At 46.1% G+C, this 20,777-nt stretch overlaps 1 protein-coding gene across 2 annotated transcripts in view; it reads left to right on the forward strand.

Moving 5' to 3' along the window:
- FOXO3 (forkhead box O3) overlaps positions 1 to 20,020 on the forward strand; it is a 95,442-nt gene extending 75,422 nt beyond the window's left edge. Inside the window, exons 2-3 of one of the 2 annotated variants that reach the window (XM_049818130.1) lie at positions 1,954 to 3,388; positions 3,637 to 7,355. In XM_049818130.1, the coding sequence (XP_049674087.1) occupies positions 1,954 to 3,354 (1,401 nt within the window). In that variant the 3' untranslated portion in view covers positions 3,355 to 3,388; positions 3,637 to 7,355. Of the gene's footprint in view, positions 1 to 1,953; positions 3,389 to 3,636; positions 7,356 to 15,852 lie in introns of those variants that run through there. The other variant, XM_049818129.1, reaches the window with a different exon arrangement.
- The last annotated feature ends 757 nt before the right edge of the window (positions 20,021 to 20,777 follow it).

Below are 20,777 nucleotides of genomic sequence, written 5' to 3' on the forward strand. Positions count from 1 at the left end.
TTCAAAAAAACAGCAGTTCTCCAGCCAGTTGGGCGAAACCCGAGAAAGTAAGCAGTGGCGCCTAGTTATTAGAAGTTAGAAACAGACTATTGCCAGACTCAAAATATAGTTAAAATGTCATCAGTTAACTAATAAAAAGCTCTTTCCTTCCTTAGACTGAAGAACTATTATGCTGCAACTCAATCCACCATATTTTGATGGCATGATAGTTCCTTAGAAATGGACAAGTTTATAGCTGAGGCACTGACCCAAACTTCTCTTGAGTAGGTCTGCGAAGTCTGGTCTGCTGTTTTGTGCAAATTGTTTAAAACATAACAGTTGCTATTTTGAACCGTGGTCCATATGATTTCTCTTTTCATTAAGTGATAATCACAACCGCGTCTGCTGTCTGCGTGTGAGAACTTCAGGCATGTTTTCCATTTCACAATCTGACAAAACCCACAACACTTAACAGGGGAAAAAAAAGGCATTATATACTGAAAAAAATACTTCAAAAAAAGCTGGGCTGTATTTCTTCATACATCAAATGTGTCTCCAGTTCACTTATGTCAAACATCCATTTATCCTAAGGATGCAAATGTTGAGATTCTTGTGAATGATTTGTTGATTGATTCATTCTTTGCCCATTTAAATCTGGAATTTCTTCGCTGCTTTGTAAATGAAGGACACTTACCTTGGATGGTTTGATTATGCTATAGTCCTTTTGACTTTGCGTTTTTAAAGCATGCTGGAACAAATGGGATTTTATCCTCTTTATAGATATACCTGGTAATTGCCAAAATTTAAGAAAAAAGAACTGATGCAACTTTTTAAACTTAATCATCTTTAACCTGGAGAAATAGCACAACTGTTTTGTCAAAGGAATATGGGATAGCTCCAGAAATCTTTTGACTTGCACAAGGAGGAAAAAACCCAAAACCTGGAAGCATTCTCACTAACAAATACCACTTGCTTGTCCTCAGCAGGATGAGTGGACTGGGATTTCGGTTTAAATCTGGAGTAATTTCACTCGGGGTACCGTGGGCTGGTTTTCTTGGCCTCTTTCTCACTCTGAGATGATTATCATCGGTTTGAGCCAACATGTTTTTTGGACAGTAGACATTGCTGACTAATGCAAGCAGGTAATATGCAAAAGCAGGCAGTGCATGGGCTCCCCTGAAAGTACTGTATTTTGTATCATCCTGTATGGCATGGGGTATCTGACTGTGTACAGCAGCTTTACACAACTCTCTATCTAGCAGCTTACAGGGACAGGGATATCGTCATGCAGTGTGTCACATCATGTTTTGAAGACTGTGAGGATACTATAGCAAGGGGACAGCTGGCCAGCTATTGCAGTACGGGTGTAATTCTGGTGCCTCTAATCAAGAGAGAAAGTACAGCTTAGTCATGCACAGAGTGCCTGTGGGAGAGGAGCAACAGCACTTGCAGTTTTCTCAAGAGTTATTATAACCAATACACAATACACACACACATGAAGAATTAAAAAGACACTTGCAGAGGCTGCAATGAGTGTGACTACCCCTCCAGTCAGATTTTTGCAGTGCCTTTGCAGATTTTATTTCAAGGAACCGATGGCAAGATTGCTGGTAGTATAGAGGTTTGTCCTGAGTCAAAAGTAAGGGAGAAACGTCTAGCTCCTTGCTAGCAGGAGTAGGGCTGTGTCACACTCCTTTCCTTAGAATGCAGCTTTTGGGGGTGTAGGAATGGGCAGCAGGAATGCACCGCTAGTGCAAGCACGGGACTTGTTTTACAGCAGCATGCTGGCATGCTGCAGTTACACTCCAGCCCTCCCATATCCACCATCCGAGAAAGCCGTGGTGATGTTCAGGAGGGCCCAATGCTTTTATTCATGTTGCTCTTTTCATGTGATGTTGGTTTAATGATTAAGATTTGGATAGTAAAAGAAGTGGCGTGCTGGTCTTGACGTTTTCTTTTGTTCTTTTCCTGCAGAATTCAATCCGGCACAACTTGTCACTCCACAGTCGATTCGTCAGGGTGCAGAATGAAGGCACCGGGAAAAGCTCTTGGTGGATGATCAATCCAGATGGTGGAAAAGGTGGCAAGGCGCCCCGGAGACGTGCTGTGTCGATGGACAACAGCAACAAGTACACGAAGAGCAGAGGGCGGGCAGCTAAGAAAAAGGCAGCCCTGCAGACTGCCCAGGAGACGAGCGAGGACAGCCCTTCTCAGCTCTCCAAGTGGCCAGGGAGTCCCACCTCCCGCAGCAGTGATGAGCTGGATGCATGGACAGATTTTCGCTCCCGTACAAATTCAAATGCCAGTACGATCAGTGGCCGCTTGTCACCGATCTTGGCGAGCACCGAACTAGATGATGTTCAAGATGATGATGCTCCGCTTTCTCCCATGCTGTACAGTAGTCCATCGAGCTTGTCCCCATCGGTAAACAAACCATGTACTGTGGAGTTGCCTAGGTTGACTGATATGGCTGGGACAATGAATTTGAACGATGGACTGACAGATAACCTCATGGATGATCTCTTGGACAATATAACACTCCCTCCCTCCCAGCAGTCACCCACAGGAGGGATAATGCAGAGAAGCTCCAGTTTTCCTTATGGTTCCAAAGGTTCAGGGCTGGGTTCCCCATCAAGTAGTTTCAACAACGCTGTGTTTGGGCCATCGTCCCTGAATTCCCTCCGCCAGTCACCCATGCAGACCATTCAGGAGAACAAGCAGGCCACCTTCTCTTCCATTTCTCATTACAACAACCAGACGCTGCAGGATCTCCTCGCCTCTGATGCACTTAGTCACAGCGATGTCATGATGACACAGTCTGACCCACTCATGTCACAAGCCAGCACAGCTGTGTCTGCCCAGAATTCCCGCAGGAATATAATGCTCCGCAACGACCCCATGATGTCGTTTGCCGCGCAGTCCAGCCAGGGCGGTCTGGTCAATCAGAGCCTGCCCCATCACCAGCACCAGTCCCACAACTCCTCTCTTAGTGGCAGCCGTGCCTTGTCCAATTCCATCAGTAACATAGGCTTGAGTGACTCAAACAGCTTGGGATCCACCAAACATCAGCAGTCACCTGTCAATCAGTCTATGCAAACACTTTCTGACCCGCTCTCAGGCTCCTCTTTGTACTCCCCTAGCGTGAACCTCCCAGTCATGGGACACGAGAAATTCCCAAGTGACTTGGACTTGGATATTTTCAATGGGAGCCTGGAGTGTGACATGGAGTCCATTATCCGCAGTGAACTCATGGATGCAGATGGGCTGGATTTTAACTTTGATTCCCTCATCTCAGCTCAGAACGTTGTCAGTCTGAATGTGGGGAACTTCACTGGTGCTAAACAGGCTTCATCACAGAGTTGGGTGCCAGGCTGAAGGATCTTTGAGAACAGGGAAAATGGGCAAACAGGTCAGTGCCCCATAGATGTGGTAAAATAATTGGTTCCTTAGTTTTATTGGAGTTTGCACCAAACCCATAATACTTAGTGCACACTAATAATATTAATTTGGCTTGCGATGGCTTGCCATGTGTTGGTATGCAGCAGGCACAACCAAGAAACATTTGGAGGTGTGGAGGGAAACGAGGCTAAGCTATAAAGCTGTTCAGCTGCAACACTGTCGGCACTCATCTGATGCTTTGTGTCCTTCTTAATTTAGGCATGAGAAACGTTAATGACAAATCAGGCAAACCAAGGTGGAATATTTGTGGGTTTTAGGAATCACAGAGCTCCAACTCGTCGTCTTTGAAGTCGCAACAGATGGATTCTTCTCTGCAGCCGATGCAGCATCTAGCCAAGCTGTGCTACACAGGGATGGGGCAAGGGGCTTTGCAGTCAGTGGAGCGATGTTACTGCAGGAGAGGAGGAAGAGTGTCTTTGCAAGATGAGTGAATGCGCTGAGGATCGGGTGTCTGGGACAGATCTGGACTGAATTAGAGTTGCACTGCTGCTGTGGTACAGCAATGCTAGAGAAGTTGTTTGGGTTTTTTTTATAATTTCTTGGCAAAGAAAATGCAGCAAATGGAGGAATTATATATTTAAATAGCAAAGGTGGGATCCTCGTCCCAGGAACATCCTGGGTTTAATGTTTTAAATATGTAAAAATTATTGGTCTCCTCCAGGACTGGGGTGCGTATCATTTTCTTTTGGACTCCACCAAGAGAAAATCTGTAGGTTTGGGTTCTGACATAGATGCTTTTCAAATTTTAGCCTCTTCAGATTAATTTTTTCCAGATTGATGTGGGTTTTTTTCCCTTGCTTCTTTTCCACAGCTGGGGGCATTTGAACTTGTAAACATTGTTTCTGTCATCCTTTTGTGATTCTGCAGGCTCCTGCCCATACTTCTGCCTGCTCACACATACATATTCACTGGCTCATAGGGTAGGTGCCACACAAAGTGCCCTTTCTCCTTTGTGTATTTATTAGTATAAGGGAGTAGATTTCATAATATAGTAGGATAAAAGGTTAGCTATAAATTATTGAAAGTGTTCTGTTAACTTCAGAGTAGTACATGGAGTATCCCAGTGGTGAGGTTAAACGAGGCTTTCGTTCAGTTTGCAGCTTACTTCCAACTTTCTTGAATTTTCTAGATGAAGGATGGAAAGGAGGAGTTGATGTCATTTGACTTTACGGTACATAATTTGCCCATTTCATCTTTAATTGAGTTTTCCTTCTCTGTTTCACAGTTAGATGTTCAAGGGGAAGCTTTGCGGTAGGTGAGCAGTAGTGGTGAACCTCCTGCGTGTCTTCCTGTGTGTATGGAGTACCGCAGGAGACGTGTGCTGTGGTCTGCTGCCTCTGAGGGAGAACAAGACTGCACAGGAGTCCTCCCTTCAGTCGTTCTGCAAAGATGCCTCGCTCCAGTGGAGGCACTTTCTCTGTTGGTGTGAGGATTTCCTCAGGTTCTTTCACATCTTCTCGCCCAAAGCGAGAGCGTTGCAGTGGAGGGCCTGGGGACAGGCTGCGGAGGCGGGCTGTAGAGGACTCCATGTCCCGCTGATCCTGCACAAGATGGCGGCTTGGCAAGGCCAGGGCCACAGCTGAATTCTGGTTTTCCTTCAGTTCCGGTGCTGGAGAATTTAAGAAAGGAAAGAGGGGAAAAAAAAAGTATTGACTCATGAACCAGGACGTGAAAACTTGCAGAAGGTCACGCTTGCTGACCAGTTCTGTCTTCCTCCAGGTGCATGAGCTGTTTGGATTTAAAAACCCTTTTAGCATGAGGTAAAACCAAAAGGCTGTAACAACTTCATGGCAGTGAAGCATCCAACAGTACAATCTGCCAAATGGGGCTTAAAACCCAGGTGCTATTGACAGCTTTGCTTGACGCAGGCTGACAGGGCAGCCTCCTGCTTTTGTAGCGTGGTTTCCTGCGTATGGGCAGAAGCCGCCCGTGGGCAGACCTGCCGCAGCAGCGTGGAGGAACCACGCCACGCCACGCCATGCCACACCACCGCCTCGCCGATGCCTCTTCGCCCTGGCCTCTGCCGTTCACGGAAAGCGTAGCTGCTGTGATCTTTTTCAGGCTGCTCCCTCCGAATAGGGGAACTGACACATCTGTGTGAGCGGAGTCTCATTGCAGAGGACAGATTTATTAACGAGACAGTTCTCCTCGGCGAATTACTGTCCAGTCATCTGTGGAAGCCTCTTTCCCTCTCTCTGACAAGCGGACCGGCTGCTGCGGGGTGCCTGTGGTATCAGGTGCAAGCGCAGATGATTTCTGCTGAGCTGGTTCATCATGCACCCTTCCTCGGCTGTTAAGCAGCGCTGTTTGAGAGTTTGCCTCCCTGCGAGCATCTCGTATTTTGTTAGGGGCACCTCGCATGACATCGGATGCAGTCGTCCTGAATTGCTTTCTCAGTTACTTCTCCACTTGGCTGTAGCAATAGGGACCCCTGAATTAAAATCTTCTCTCGGCAGTGTTCGTGACCCCAATAACGAATCTTTACAGGCTTGAAGACTGGGGACACGCTTTCAGCAGAACAGCCTGGCACTTGCTCATGCTAACTCCGTTTCACAAGGGTGGCCAGGTGTGTTTTGCAGGCAGGCAGAAGCAGTTACAATGGATTATTGGCATACCTGGGAATAGTGAGTGCTGTGTTTTCTATGAAAAATAAGAGAAACATTGGAGTCAGCTTTCGGGAAGAAAAGAAAGAAGCCAAATACATAGGTATTTAGTTTATACATACTCTAGGTATAGAGGGGGTTTACTTTGGAAGAAAATCAACTACAGTTTCTTCATAGGGGAAGTAAAAAACCTGTACAGGAGATGCCACTGTTGCGGGTTTAGTGGCTGTGCACGTTTGCTGCACATAAGCCTGTGCATGGTCCCTGGAGGGAGCCTTGCCCGGTCCCACCGTGCTGGCCCTGTGCCCATGAGGTTGGCCATGCCCAGCCTTTCAGAGGGTCCTTATTGAGGCATATAAATGAATTTGGGTTTGTTTTGTGTTGTTTCTCTTACAAGAAGGAAAGGAGAAAATCAATATGCTTTTTTCTTGCTTTACTCACTCAGCCATAATTTTCCCCTCTTAAGCCGGCTGGGGCCTCTGTTCCTCTGTCTCTGCCTGCTTCCCAAGAGCACTGGATGTGCCCTCCTGCCACTCAGATAATCATTACCTTGGTTTTTCAGCTTGTTTATCAATAAAGACAGACGTCACTATTCCCTCACCTGTCTCTAGAATACCCTTTATTTTTAAATTAGTGGGTTCTCTTTCTGCCTGAGGTTCCCACAACTCTGCACTTTGCTCCCTGGTCCTTCTCAGCCAGCAAGTCCCAAGGGACTTGGCATTCACCAAAGAGTAGTCCCAAGCAGAGTGGCAGGGGAGACTATTCGGGACATTTACTGCTGCTTGGAAGGTCAGGAGCTGGTGGTCACCTACCACTTGGGCAAACATTTCCTCCAGCATCAAAACCCATCCAAGAAGTTGTTTTTACCTCGATTGTTTTAGTGATCCAGTTTACAGCGGCACTGCGCAGGCAGCGATGCTGACAGGGCTTGGGCAGGGGCTGGAGGATGGCCCAGGGCAAGCAGGGCAGGAACTTCTTGAGCTGGTTTCACTGTCTGAAAAACTCATCTAGCTGCATCTCCTGAGAGAGACTTCGATGTGCCATTTAGCAGGATGCCCGTAACAGAGCTGTGCTGGAGTCACGTTGGCTTATAGGTGAAATACTTTGCAGATCAGTTAAAGTCACTCATTTTGCCCTAGCATCATATAAGTCCCAGATCATCTTACTGTAGCCATAGAGTGCACAAGCTATGCCATGTAATGTCGTGTAATGTTCGCACAATTTGATGATTAACATCTCTGATAAAGCAAAATTCTAGGAAATGTAACAGAATGACTGTTGGTATTTCATTAGTCCATATCAGTTTGGACTACTTGCCAAAACCTGTTTCTGGGTGAAATTCATACCAAAGATGAATGCATAGGTCTGAGGCTGACTTACTGTTCACAACAACACCATCTTAAAAGTTGAAGTAGATAGTGAAAAGATCTCCATTTGGGTGGAGTTTCAAATCAGAGAGCTCTGGGCAATATGCCGCAAGGAAGATGATTTTTATTCTTTACCAGAACCTTGTTTTCTGCTCATTAAAGCTGAAACGTGGAAACAGAATCGGTGGACCTCTTGCCTGAGGGTGCTGACAGCCTGAGGACCATAGTTGTACTTCCTCCTCTCTGATTTTCAAAAATGAGGTCCTAGGGGTAGGGCTGGCAGGTTTCTTACATGGAGCCAATGTGGGGCTGGCTGCCTTTAAAAAAGCTAAAGGAAATTCAGGAGCAGCAAATTCTTCTGCTCCATTTCTAACAGGTTAGTGGTTAAGGCGGTGGCGCGTTTCTAACATTTAAGTGTTGTTTCAGCCAGCCCAAGTTTTGAAAGGTGGTTTTGTGACTAGCTAAACATTACGCATGCCAAGTTTAGTCTTTGAACAAAAATATCTGTGTAGAAAACGTATTTTGCTGGGAACAGGGATGCCATTAACTCCAAGGAGGGCCTGCCCTGAGCAGGCTCCACACTCCCCAGGCACACACCAGTGGCATGGGAGCAAACTCGGCACTTGTGGCCACTGGGGAGGGGGAGAAGGAAAAGCTGGGCAAACCCCACTGGGGCTGCCCCCCGTGCAGTCCTGCTGGCCGCAGTGCCCCTTGAAGCCCCTTGCACACAGGGGCCAGTCCCATGCTTGCAGGGATGCTGTGGCTTTTGCTGTGTGAAAGCAGCAGGAGCTGATACACACGCACAAGGAATCGCTCGCTCCTTCTGGGAGTAGGGCTTTTTGATTCTGGTGGTTTTTACTCTGGGTTTATGTTTTGGTGTTTTATTAACCCAGGAAAAAGATCTGTAAAAACCAGGATTGCCTCCGCAGCCTTGTGTTGTGAGCATACAGCAGCTGAAGCCAGGACAGTGGTCTGATCTTGTGGTCTGGGTGTTCTTCTGTTGGTGTTTTATATAGATACATTTTTTAGTACCTCATGCTTTGTCATGTGATTCAGCAGCAATAATTAGGCAGAAACTTGCTGTCCCTGCAGATGCCAAGATTACAGGATGACATACTCTCACCAGATGACAGCACAAACTGATATTTTTAGAACAGCCCGCATCAACTGGTCTCCCCAGTGCTTTCCTCCCTGGATCGGCAGCACGCAGGTTTTATTACAGAATGAGTCTACACAAATCGTCTTTCTCATGTGAATGAGCCGCAATGATTGTTTAGAGCCGCAGATCAGCGTTGGTCCCCAGATATGCTGTTGCCTGATAGCTGGGATGGTTACAGGTGTTTTTTCTTTCTTCTTTCCTTCTTTTGAGCCAGACTTTTAAGTAGCCCCCCCTCCCCCAAAATGTATTTTCTTGAAGAAGTGCGTAATAAGAGATTCTTTTTAGAAACATAGCGTCATGCAGCTGAGGAAAAGTCAAGATCTTTTTTCATAGCAATTCAGTGCTCAGCCAAGGTGATGAACTGACAGCCAGAGAGGTTTAAGTCTTGTGTTGATGACAGCCAAAGAGCACGGGTATAGCGTAGGCAGCAGGAGTGCACATATTTGAGTAGTACCCTACGTAAATAGCTGGCCTTTCTCTCCTGGCCTGGGGAGGGAGGATGAAGGAAGGATGCTCAAACAACCCCCCCTGGGCTCCCAGTGCCACTGGTGGAGAGTCTCCTGCAGGCTTCTCCCATCAGTGCATCCCTGATCGAGTCCTACACGGTGCATAGGGACACTGACCCCATTAAATCGGGTACCAGCGGCTGGGTGGTGGGAACGCTCAGCTCTGGTCCACTCTACGGGCGCTATTTAATCAGCTTTTCCACTCAGATTACCGCACAGGGTGGCAGTTGTTGGAGTCTGGCAGAGCGAACATCTGTTGAGCGGTAATCGGACAGAGACGCAGCTCAGCTAACGGAGGCTGCTGTGTAGCTGTGGTTGTCTGCCGTTACTCCAGGAAAAAAGCCACTTTTCCCAGATGATGCCGTGGAGAATGGCTTGTGTTTATGCACTTCTGCAGCTGAGCTGAGTATCTTGCCCATTGTTTTTCCCTTGTTGAGCCTGCTTCTCCTGGCTTTCATAGGTAATTTGTTTTTGTACAAATGCAGAGAAAATCTGGGTTTGAGGAAGGACCTTCCCTCTCTTGTCTTTTCTACCACTTGTAAGTCATCATAGAGGATGTCCTGCCTTATATCAGCATGGTGGCAATCTTTTTGTGTGACCTGTGTGAGCACTATTGGCCTGTCATTTTCAACTTGCTGCAGAGGAAAATGTGAAGACTCCATAGAAGGGAGGATGTTTTTAAAATAGGCTTGGTACCTGGCAGAGAAAAAGAAACTCTCTATAAGGACATTCAGAATAAAGAGTACCTAGCACGTTTCCATAGCACTATAAACCCACAATTCAGGATATTTCCAGCCACGCAGGTACCTTTTACTCTAAAAAGCGGCTCTTGTTCTTCAGATTCAAAAGTGCAAGCAGAGTTCTTCTGAGGTCTTGCACAGGTGCAGTAGTTATCCATCCTTTTCTGATCCACAGTAGAGGTCTCCTTCCCAGTGCTCCTGAATGCCTAAAGAAAGCACTGTTATTCCTGCCGGTGTACTTTACCCCTAACAGAAGATGTATTTTGCAAGCATTTTTTGCCTTCTTCCTCTAGTCTAGCAGCATCCTGCCTAAAAGGTGCTGTGTTGAACACCCAGGCTGATGTCTTTCAATTAATGGCAGTGTCACCCATCACTGGCAGGATTTCCACCCCACTCCTCAGGCCCCTGAACAAAAGGCAGGGGATAAAATTTACTATAAGTTTGTCAAGTAAGAAGCCTGGAGATCTTGTAGAGATGATGTCCTGTATCTAAGCTCTCCTCTGTTGGCCAGGGCAGAGGTTTGAACCCAGCCAGATGTAATGGTTCTCAACAGCAATTGGGTATCAGCAGTGCTGGTGCTGGAAAGCCAGCATAACTGCACACTCACATGCCTGTAGGTGTAAAAACAAGTGTGTCAGCATATGGTCTTCTTGTATGGGCAACAACACAGTGCACAGCGATGCATGTAGTGGAGTTTGCATGCGCCTGCTTCTCTTTGCAAGCAAGTCCAAAATTTCCTGTGAATTTGGTTGTTCTGTATCAGGTCCTGATACATTAGGAAAATCCTGATCTACTTTTCGTTTTAAGTGTGTGAGCATGGGTGGACCAATTTCTCACTGGGTGTCTCCTTTTCATCTGTAAAATGGGTGGAAGGGACCTTATCCACCTTTGAGGATAAAATGAACTGTCCAGAGAAGTGGTGGATTCTGCCTTGCGGGAAATATTCCAGACTTGGCTTGACAGGGCCCTGAATAACCTAACCTGAGGCCCTGCCTTCAACAGAAGGTTTGACCAGATGATGCCGAGTCCCATCCAGCCTGGACTTTTCTATGATTCTGTAGACAAGTGGGATATCAGGATAATATGTGCATCAATAGTCGTGGCACGTCACTACAGTTCTGGGCAAGCCTTTCATCCCAGGGAGATGACACGGGGTGATAGAATGATCTGCTGTCTTCAGTTACATTTACTTCCAAAATACTTGGTTGTCTGCTACGGTTTGCAGTGTTTCTTGGAGTGTAAGAGCAGTAACGGAAGGAAAAGAGTCACATTCATGCTTTACGTGCCTGAGCAAGTACCAGCACAGCAACTTTTTAGCTCCCATAAGTCTTAGTTCTGTGCTGGGGTTCTTCCTCTTTCCATCCTTCTCCCGCACTCTCTGCCCCCGATTCTGAGCTGGAAAGATCTATTTTTATGAGTAGAACTAAAAGAGAAAAAGTGAAGTTGCACTGAAAGTCCAGGAAAGAAAGCACATTAAGTTGCCAGCTCTTTTTTTTCCCCTTTGGATTCGCACCCTGACCTCAGCATTGTCTCTCAGCACAGAGCCATCCCAGTGCAGCTAAGCCTTTAGGGTGTCACTGTGGCATACCTGGCATGGCATCAGGATTCCTAATTTTTATTCTGCTTGAACAAAAAAATCTCATGCTGCAATGTTGTCATTATAGAACAATTGGCCACAGTAGTTATCTTACTTACTTGTTTCTTAACAAATACTGTGTATTCTTCAGTCTTGAGCTGTGAAACCTCAGGCAGAATTTTCACTTGTAACCACATGTAATCAAGTCTTGCTTTTTGAGCTTACCCCCATTTTGAGGTAGAAGCTGTACTGCTGGTGGCGATGACAAATCAAGGGGCTGAGGCACCAGAACAAATGCACATCTGTCACTAAAGGACGCAAGTTTCCTTCAAAACGTTTGCATCCCAAGTCTCTGGACAGTAAAAGTAGTTATTGGGATTTCCTGTCCCTGGGGAGTTGTTACGGAGTGGTACCCAGGGAAAACACTTGTTTTACAGATAAGTGGTGATATTTTTCAAGATGTGATCCACTCAACAAGCCTTCCAGCCAAATCAGGAGGTCCTTGATAGACTGCCATACAGAGGAGCTGTGTGTTGGTAGTGCAGTTTCTCATACCATAATTAGGTAAAGGAGCACATAACTTTTTTTTAACAGAAAACTGTATGTGCTGATTGTTATGTTAGCTTACTGAATAAACTTACCACCGACACACATTATCTGTGCCTCACTCTGGGGAGCATTGATGCATCACCTTTCTATTCTGAAGAAATTTCCAGTGGTGTGTAATTGGCATCATTGGGAATCAAAGGGAGAAAGCAACAGGTGGCAGATGATCCTTCAGAGCTGTTCTGATGGTGCACTAGCTGGCTTGGGAGACGGCCATCCGCTTAAGTGGTGGTATGACGTGAGACAGAAGTGAGGAAATGTTGTTGCTGGAGGGAAATCGCAACCAACAGCTCAGCCACAGAGTAAATCAAGGGTAGCATTTGTGACTGGTCAGTAGCCAGGTAGAGGATGAGAGGGCAGAGAAAAGGACAGAAGAAAGGGGCATCTCATCTGCCACATAATTGCTTGCAAGCTGAAGAATTAGAAAATACAGAAATACTTGCTTTTTGGTTTACACTCTTCCACCAAATAGGATAAACAGATTTAGCATCTAGGGTTCAAAATGTCTGTGGGACATGACAAAGCAGGAGTTCGTCCTCACCCCTCGCTTACTGCTTTTTCTGTTTAAAAGTCATTGTTTTCACCAAGCACATGCATATATGCTTGCATAAGTTATAGCTTGATATAGCACTGTGGATTCTTCTAACATCCAGCAGATGTATCTTGTTCCAGTCTCCTGTGCCCAGGGGGTCAAAACAGCCATGGTGGAATTGCCTCTACTTTCAGTGCATGTGTGCATGTGTGTGTGACAGAGCCCAGGTACCAATGCGGTTGTGAAGACTGCACTCCAAAAGAAAGCCTTCACTTTCTTCAGAAGAAAGTCTTAAGAAGTCTAAGAAACTTTGGGAGAAAGTCTTAAAATTCCTTCTTCCTTTCCACTCCCTACTGATTGAAAATGGGCTTCAGGTTTGACAGAGAAGCTTTTCAAGGGAGAACTGAATTTTCCAGGGAGTGGCTTAAGGAGTACAGCCAGGTGATGTTTTCTAGTAGTGCCCTTTTTGGAAGTTCCCCCCAGCCTAAGAAACAAGAAACCATGCCATACATAAGAGGGGGCTCTATGCCTTTGCTGCTCTAACCCACTAGCCCTGCTAGACTGCACCTTTCTTGTATGCCTCCTTGACCTCTGTTCTATATATTTTTTTCATCACTCCCTGTGCTCATATTTCTGCTGCTCTTATCCCCCAAAACAGGTCCCAAAAAGTAAACGCCAGGAAAAAGGATAAAGGGGTGACTGGAGTATTTTACCTGGAGAGCTGCATGTTGCCCTTAGAGGACAGCATTGTCCTGGCTCACCAGAGGAGAAACCCCGTCTGCCTCTGCAAATTCAGGGTGATGCTCCAGAGGACAAGCTTTTCCCACAGCCGTTGGGAATGGGAGCAAACCTTGTGTTGACTCAGGATGCAGCTGCAGATATTTGGATTTGGGGGCAGGGAGAGGGGAACACTGGGGAGTTGTGGTTCAAGACCACTGATAAATGGAGATGTAACTGGAGTGCTTGCTTCCCCACCTGATACAGTTTTCATTGCTATGAAGCAGCAGGCTGCTAACTCAGGGCTAACAGAGGCTTTTTGTGGCAAGACAGAAAGCGAGAGTGTGTGGTTCTATTACGAACTTTAATGGGGTAATTTGAAGGCAGGCAGGTTAAGACTTTGATCTACTTCTTTTCATTTTTTAATCCATTTGCAAAGTCCATGTAAACAGCTGTGAAATTGGAGCGTGGTTTGGTTCTGCTATGAGCAGATTTCACCTCAGCATTGCGTCTGTCTCCTAAACATTGGCACTGTCTGAAGGACGGGTGTTCTCACGAAAAAATGTCGGGCAGTGCCACTACCACAAATGATGCTCATCATCATCCATCCTCCAGTTTCTTCTCTTACCACTTTGTTTCATAGTATAATATTTTACATACATTTTTAATTTAAACGTTAAACTACTCTGGTACTTCATGAGGAGTTCTGTACTTGTTTACTTTTAATTAATAGCTCCATTCAAAGTCAGCAAGACTTCTCACACATGCTGAAGTTAAGCCCATGCTCAGAATAACTGGCAGCTGCATGAGAGTGAGCTGGCTTGCTGGGCTGCGGCACGTGGGACCCAAGCCTTGCCTTCGGATGAGGTTGTGCTTTGGGAAGTCACCCATTTCCAGCCCCCCCTGGTGCTAAGGCTTTAAGGAGAAGTAGAGAAAAGGCCATGCACTCATTTGAGCGGCATACAAGCCACTAGCCAGGTTGTACTGGGGGCTCCCAGGCCTGTCTGGGTATCTTCTGCTGACCTTGTTATGGCCATCAGGACACACTCACCAAATGGAGTCCTTGCCAGGCAGTCACATTAACGAACGGCTAGCATTAATTTGCCCTTTGAAAATGAAGGAATCAATATGTTGATCCAGTCGGAAATCCCTTTATTCACAAAACAGTCTACCCCAAACCCCTCCACATAATTAAGGCTAAAGCCAAATTTTGTTTGGGTGAAACGCACAATCTGTCTGCTCCCTAAGCTGTGCTGAATGAAGTTCTCCCCTAACAGCACAGGGAGCAGCTGTCACGCTGTTGCTCTAATAACCATGAGACAAAATGATTAAATTTCCATCAATCATTTAGCATTATCAGAATAGGTCATTTTAATAAAATGTTATCATAGGATCAGTGCCTGGCACCTTAGAAAGGAGAGGGGCAGTGATGGAGAGTCATCTCGTGACGGCCTTTGACACATCCCCCTTGCAGGAGATGCTCGTCCAGATTAATCCAGCTTTCCCCCTAAAGCCACCATTTTTCATGAGGGTGCCCGATACCAGGATCTTCTGAGAGTAAAGACATTCCTGTAATCATCTCAAATGGCTTTTTGGTTTCAGCAAGTGTCCCCTTGTTCTTGCACTGTATAGAAAAATCACTGATCATTCATCTTGGGGAAAATACTCAACAGGTTGTAAGAAGTGTGGGGGACTAAGCCCTGCTTTCAGAAGCCATTTCAGAGCCAGAAGTTACATGCCCAGCAATGCGGATGGCTGCCAAGTGGGCTTTCTGTAAAAGGATTTCATGGGAATGTTTAAATGTACATACTTCCCAAAACCCTACTTGGTGCCTGTCTGTATTTTTAAGCCACAGAGTACCTTTAAAAACCCGGCCCCTTGGCCCCCTTAGTTGAAATGTTCATCTGTTTTCAGTGTTTTACTTACATACCATGTCCATTTGTAGTCATCTCCATGCTGCATCCAAGGCATCTGTCCCTCTGCAGAGAAATTTCATGGCTACAGAATAAGCTGGACCCTAACCCTGTTTTTAAAGCCGGGTGGACCTTGTCTGTTGACAGTGTGTTGTGCAAGCAGGAAAATGGAGAACTCCAAAGTCCAACCCAAAATTCGTGGCTCCTCGCTGCTTCTCTTGAGCAGCCTCCTTTTGGCTGTCCTTCAAGGGTGGTGGTCGATGTCAGATGCTGATGGAAGATTTGTCCAGCCTTTTGGTGATGCTGAGAAAGGGTGATCATGAAAAACGGAGAAAAGATGGCTGATCCTTCTGTGCTTCACCTGGAAATAACCCTTAACAAATAGATGATGCACTGGGTTTCTGTAAATCCAACTCGGCCATTGTTTTTCTTTGGAGAGAGGGTTTTTACTTTCCTGCTTGGGAGCCAGCAAAGAAGCACGCTCAAACCTTGGGAAGGGGAAACATTTTCAGGCAGGGTCACAGTGCAACTTATTCCTTGCTGTAAGTTTGAAGTTTCTGGGTGCAAACAAGTAAATTACTTGTCAGAGTAAGCTGTTGTTGGGTTTGGAGGTTTGCTTGGTTGCCTTTTTTGTTGTGTTTTTTTTCCTACATGCAGCAGTCTCACTGTCTTGTCTTTTTCTTCTTCCTCTCCAGGCCCTCAAACTGACACGAGATGTAGAGAGAGAACCCTTTGCCAAATCTGCTGTCAGCAAGTGGACAGTGATACTGTTTACAGCTTACGACCTTTGTGAACCCTGCATTATTTTCCTAACGAAGCAGACTGTTAATAGGCCCCTTACTGGAGTGAAGATCCTCTTTTTTTTTTTTTTTTCCTCTTTTTTTTTTCTCTTTTTTGGGGGGGAATTGAACTAATTCTGAAGTATGCAAAATCTTCCTTTTCTGGGATGGCCAAGCACCTGCTGTGGAGACAATGTTCAGCACCATCCTGTTAAGAACACACTGTGTAGCCTTTGCAGTAGTTACTTGTCAATGAGTATGTGGTGTTTCAATATATTAATGGTTTATGGGATGTTTTAAGTTGGCTTTTCTTTTTTGGAGGTTTTCCCTGTCTGCCCACCCTCCCCCCTACAACCTCCAGTTTGATTTCCTTAGATTTTTGACCATTTTTGCTTTCTCTCCCTGGGAAATCTGAAGTACTGTGCACGTGCCAGGAAATGATCATAACCCAACACTGCTCAGACGTCAGGGTTTTCTGAGTATACAGCGTTTGTTACACCGATCAACCGGCTGAATTCCAGAGAGAGGTGATGTGTGTGGTCTGTTTGTTTGTTGGGTTGGTTTGTTTCTTTCTTTCTTACTCTTTCCTTAAATTTAATGGTACACCCCCCGTTTTCCATAAGCGTCAAACCAGGGTTGATTGCAAAACAAGGGAAGCCGGCGAGTTTGCCTCTTGGCTCGTGAGGACAGACTGACAGCGGGTGCCGTTGCCCGCACGTGCACTGAGGCAGGAGCCCGTTTGCTGCCCACCAGAGCAGGCTCCCCTCCTGCCTTATGGCAGCTGCAGCAAGCTGGTGAGGAGTTATAAGCAGAGCTGCCAGACAAGTTGAACATAGCCACTTGTAAAGATGTGTTTGAAAAAGCGAAAATTAAGGGAAATACGTCACTTTGCAGAAAAGCTAAACGTAGAGGCTGGGCATCAGCAGGTGACTTGAAGTGGCAACGGCAGGAGTTGAGGCACAGGTCGTTGCAGGGTGTGTTACTGCATCAGTGATCCTTTTTTTTTGTTTTGGACATATCCTCGATTATTTTTTCCTTCTCATTGTGTATAACCTGTTGCGGCAGAAGAAGCAGGAGAGGGAACGGCAAGGTGACAGTATCGTACAAATGGCTTTTCATAGGAGCATAGATTGTAACAGGATAAATGACACTGAAAGACAAGGCAGTTTTATATATTTTGCTTCTAAGATTTTCTTTTGTAAAATGAATAATAATAATAATAATGAATAAAAGGTATGGTGCTGTATAGGTCCTCTCTATAATCTGGAAAGTTTGATTACTTTTTATTAGTATTTTGGGGAGGGAGGGATACAAAAAAAGAGGGGAAAACAACAATGGTACATAGGAACTCGGTATGAAGAGGTTCTGAATAGGACAGTGTATACATAATTCTCCAAAGCGATATATGAAGTTTTTTTCTTTGCATAAAAGCATTATGCATATAAATATATAAATATATTTTATTATGTACAGAAGCGGATCATTATGCATGAATGTTAGGAAAACAAACTAGCATTTTAACCCAAAGTCTCAGTGCATGAGTTCCCACCAACCCGTGTCCCATGCAATGTGGAGTGACTCCCTCTCCCCACTGCCACCGCACATGCACAGTCATGCGCGCGTGCACACACACGCACACAGAGACACACACAAGCATTCGTGGGCCCTTCCTCGCTCCTTACTTTCCAGGTCCCCGAGGTGACATTGGTGAAACAACAGCTCCTAGTGTGATGGAAGTTTTGTTTTTGTATCGTAGCCCCCACGCTGTTCTCTCGTAAAGATGCATCTCTTGGTTTCTCCCTGCAGTTAGGACTGTGTAGACTCTGTACAGTTGTGGTTATCGTAGCCCTGTAGCATATCAACTCTTCCAAGCAGCCAAGGGTTTATCATTTGCCTTTTAAAAAAACTTCTCTTTTCTTTTTACACCGAGATGGTCTATTTGTCAGCGTGGGGACTAGTTTGTTACATTTATCGGAGTTAGCCGATGCTCATTGCCCGTCTCTGTCAGCAGCCAGCCACCCACGACGCTTGCGTGGGGCAGTGGTCACCTGGGCTAGAGGTCCCTTTGCTTATCGCAGTCCAGCTGCAGGCACCTTTTAACAAAATTGCTTGAGAGCTTGATCACCAGCCTCCTCCGAGCGTGTAGCGTTCGCTCTCAGCTTCCCGGTACACCCCGCAACGCGAGTGTACGCTGAAGGACTTCGCTCCGGTGCTCCTCTCCCCGAGGCTCCTCTGTGGCTGCCGCCCTGAGGTGGTGCTTGTCCCCCTGCCCACGGTGTCAGCCACCGGCAGAGCCCACTCGGTGCCTCCCCGTGCCGGCGCGCAGCGTTTGGCCCCGGCCCGGGTGAGCCTCTGGTGAGACCCAGGGTGCCTGCCCAAAGACCACCAACTAGGTCACGGACAGTACCGGTAAGGTATGGCCAAGGTGACCAAAATCCATCTTTTTTTTTTTTTTCTTGGTACGGATGCAGTTCTTGTGAAAGGCAAGGGAAGGCGCATTAGCTTAAAACAAATGGGGGCAAGTTCTGCTCTGCTCCGGCAGCCTAGCCCCACTGAGTTCAACGGAGCTAGCTCCCGCTGGCAGAAATGAGGGGGAACTCTATGGTCTGCTGTGTTCAGAAAATGGAGAAAAAACACTTGATTTAGAGACAGACCGTCAATGGCAGAGAAGGTTTTTTTTTTGTTTTTTTAAATAAAAGCATTAGCAGCTGAAAGGCTTAACCTGCCTCTCGGCAATGTCAAGGAAAGCATTTCCATTGGCCTGGCTGGGACACCTTGGGCCCCTGCTTTGGAGAACATCCTAGCACTCGCTGGAAAGAGGTAGACTTGGCCAACCTCTTTGGTTTGGTTTGGTTTGGTTTCTGTTGCTCGTTTTTGGGGCCAGAATTTTCAAATGGAGGTGCCTGGTGTCGGGCACTGGACGTCAGGGGCTCCAGCGTCATCTCAGGGGGCGAGTTCCTCTGCCCTCGTGGCTTCTCGAAGGAAGGAGAGGTGCCAGGTCCCCCCAGGACCAGGGGAAGGTCACCACCCTCTGCGCCTGCTGAGGTGCCCAGCAAATCCCCTCCTCTCCAGAGGTGCTACATAAATCTCGCTGAATTCAAAGGGCCGCTTATTTAGGTGTCAAAATACAGACTTGAATGGCTAATTTGGGGAACCTACCTTTTGAAAATTTGGCCTTTGAGTCTTTGAGCATGTTTATGCCTAGAATTTTTCCTTCTGAAACCGTGTAAAACAGATGATTGTCCAGAACAATTCCATAGTTATCGTTTAAACACTTGGTCTAAACAAAACGTCTAAAAAGGTGACATTTATGCAGTTCCTAGTCACAGGTTTGGGGCTTGATTTAATGATTTTTGTAAAACAATTTTCTCTTGAGAATAATTGGGTAGTTGACCACTGCTTAACTCCAGAAATTTTTGTGCCACCGCTTCAAAAAGTTAACCTTTTAGGTCATGTTTTTCTCTAAAATTATGTCATTGCTTGGCAATCGGTGTCCTGTAAGTGTTTTCTAGTACACAATATACCTTAGGAATTGCCAACAGATGCGAAGGGGGACCAGATACATTTCGTTACTATGGGTTGGAAAAAATGGATTGTACATTTGGCTTCACATGTTTAACTTTTTTTTAAAAAAAGTTGCATGATTGGAAAAAATATGTATACAGTATCTGTAAAACTGTTTTATCTGTTTTTGTTTCAAGCCATGTAAATTGGAATAATATTAAATCCACAGCCTTATCGCGCATGGCCGTCTTTACATACCGAAGAGCTGAACAGTTTATACTTTTCATTTGGGCTATCTTGTACTTTCATTTGAAAGCAGACACTCTCATGTTGCAGTCTTACTGAGGATTTTATATTTAAAAAAAAGAAAAAAGATGCTGCCCTGGAGGAATATACTACCTTACTACACAGAGGTTGGAAGGAAGTTTGTTTTGGAGCAAAACCTGCCCCTTTCCAAACAAAGTAGAGACGCAGTGCTTACTCCACTTGGTGTTAGTAGATATTGCCTTGTGTATTCCATTTTAAATTGTAATCTAGTTTGTAAAAGAGATGGTGACGCATGTAAATAAAGCATAATGGATCTCTACATTGCACATCTGCCTTCGCTCTGTTCTGTTGTGTTGTGGACAGACATCTAAATGCAGGACCTGGAGAAGGGGTGACTTCTGAGCAGTGGGTGAAACCGGCTGGTGGGGGGCTTGGGGCTGGGGCAGGGGCCTGATCCTGCATCCACTGGAGCCTGTAAATGCGTTATTTATGTGGCCCTCTGCCTTTCAACCCTTCAGCCAAGCCAGCGTAATTTTGGCGGTCACATAACCCCCGATGGGATCATTTACTGCTGCTAAAAATCACAACGTTCACTTTATTGGGGGGGCAGGAGGGTTGTCCCCTGGGATGGCAGCTGCACCCTGCAGCTGCAGCCCAGCTCACCCGTCCTGGGAGACAACCAGCCCAACTGCAAGTCGGTCAGGAGAAAAGTACACCCCCCCCCCAGCCGGTGTGGGCTTGGCTGGGTTTCAAACTGCCTCTGAAAATGCCTGGAGTACTTGAAACCACCCGTTCGGGATTTGGGCTAAGAAAACCAGCAGCCTGACTCAGCAGAAAGTTACACCAAGGGCTCTGGCCAAGGCACAGGAGAGCGTGCTCAGAAACATGAGACATGTCGACCAAAAACACTTCTCCCACCCTGACGGGAAGCCACAGATGTATATGGGGTTTTGGAATCATTTTTCAAGAGCAAATGGTATTTTCAAGAAAGAGGAGCCTTTTTGTGCAGCAGGGAGGGGTTTCCCATGACTCCCGGGGGGGACGACCGCTGTGTTGTCCGCACAAAGCCC

This window comes from Accipiter gentilis, chromosome 15, assembly GCF_929443795.1.
Source record: "Accipiter gentilis chromosome 15, bAccGen1.1, whole genome shotgun sequence".
Lineage (NCBI taxonomy): Eukaryota > Metazoa > Chordata > Aves > Accipitriformes > Accipitridae > Astur > Astur gentilis.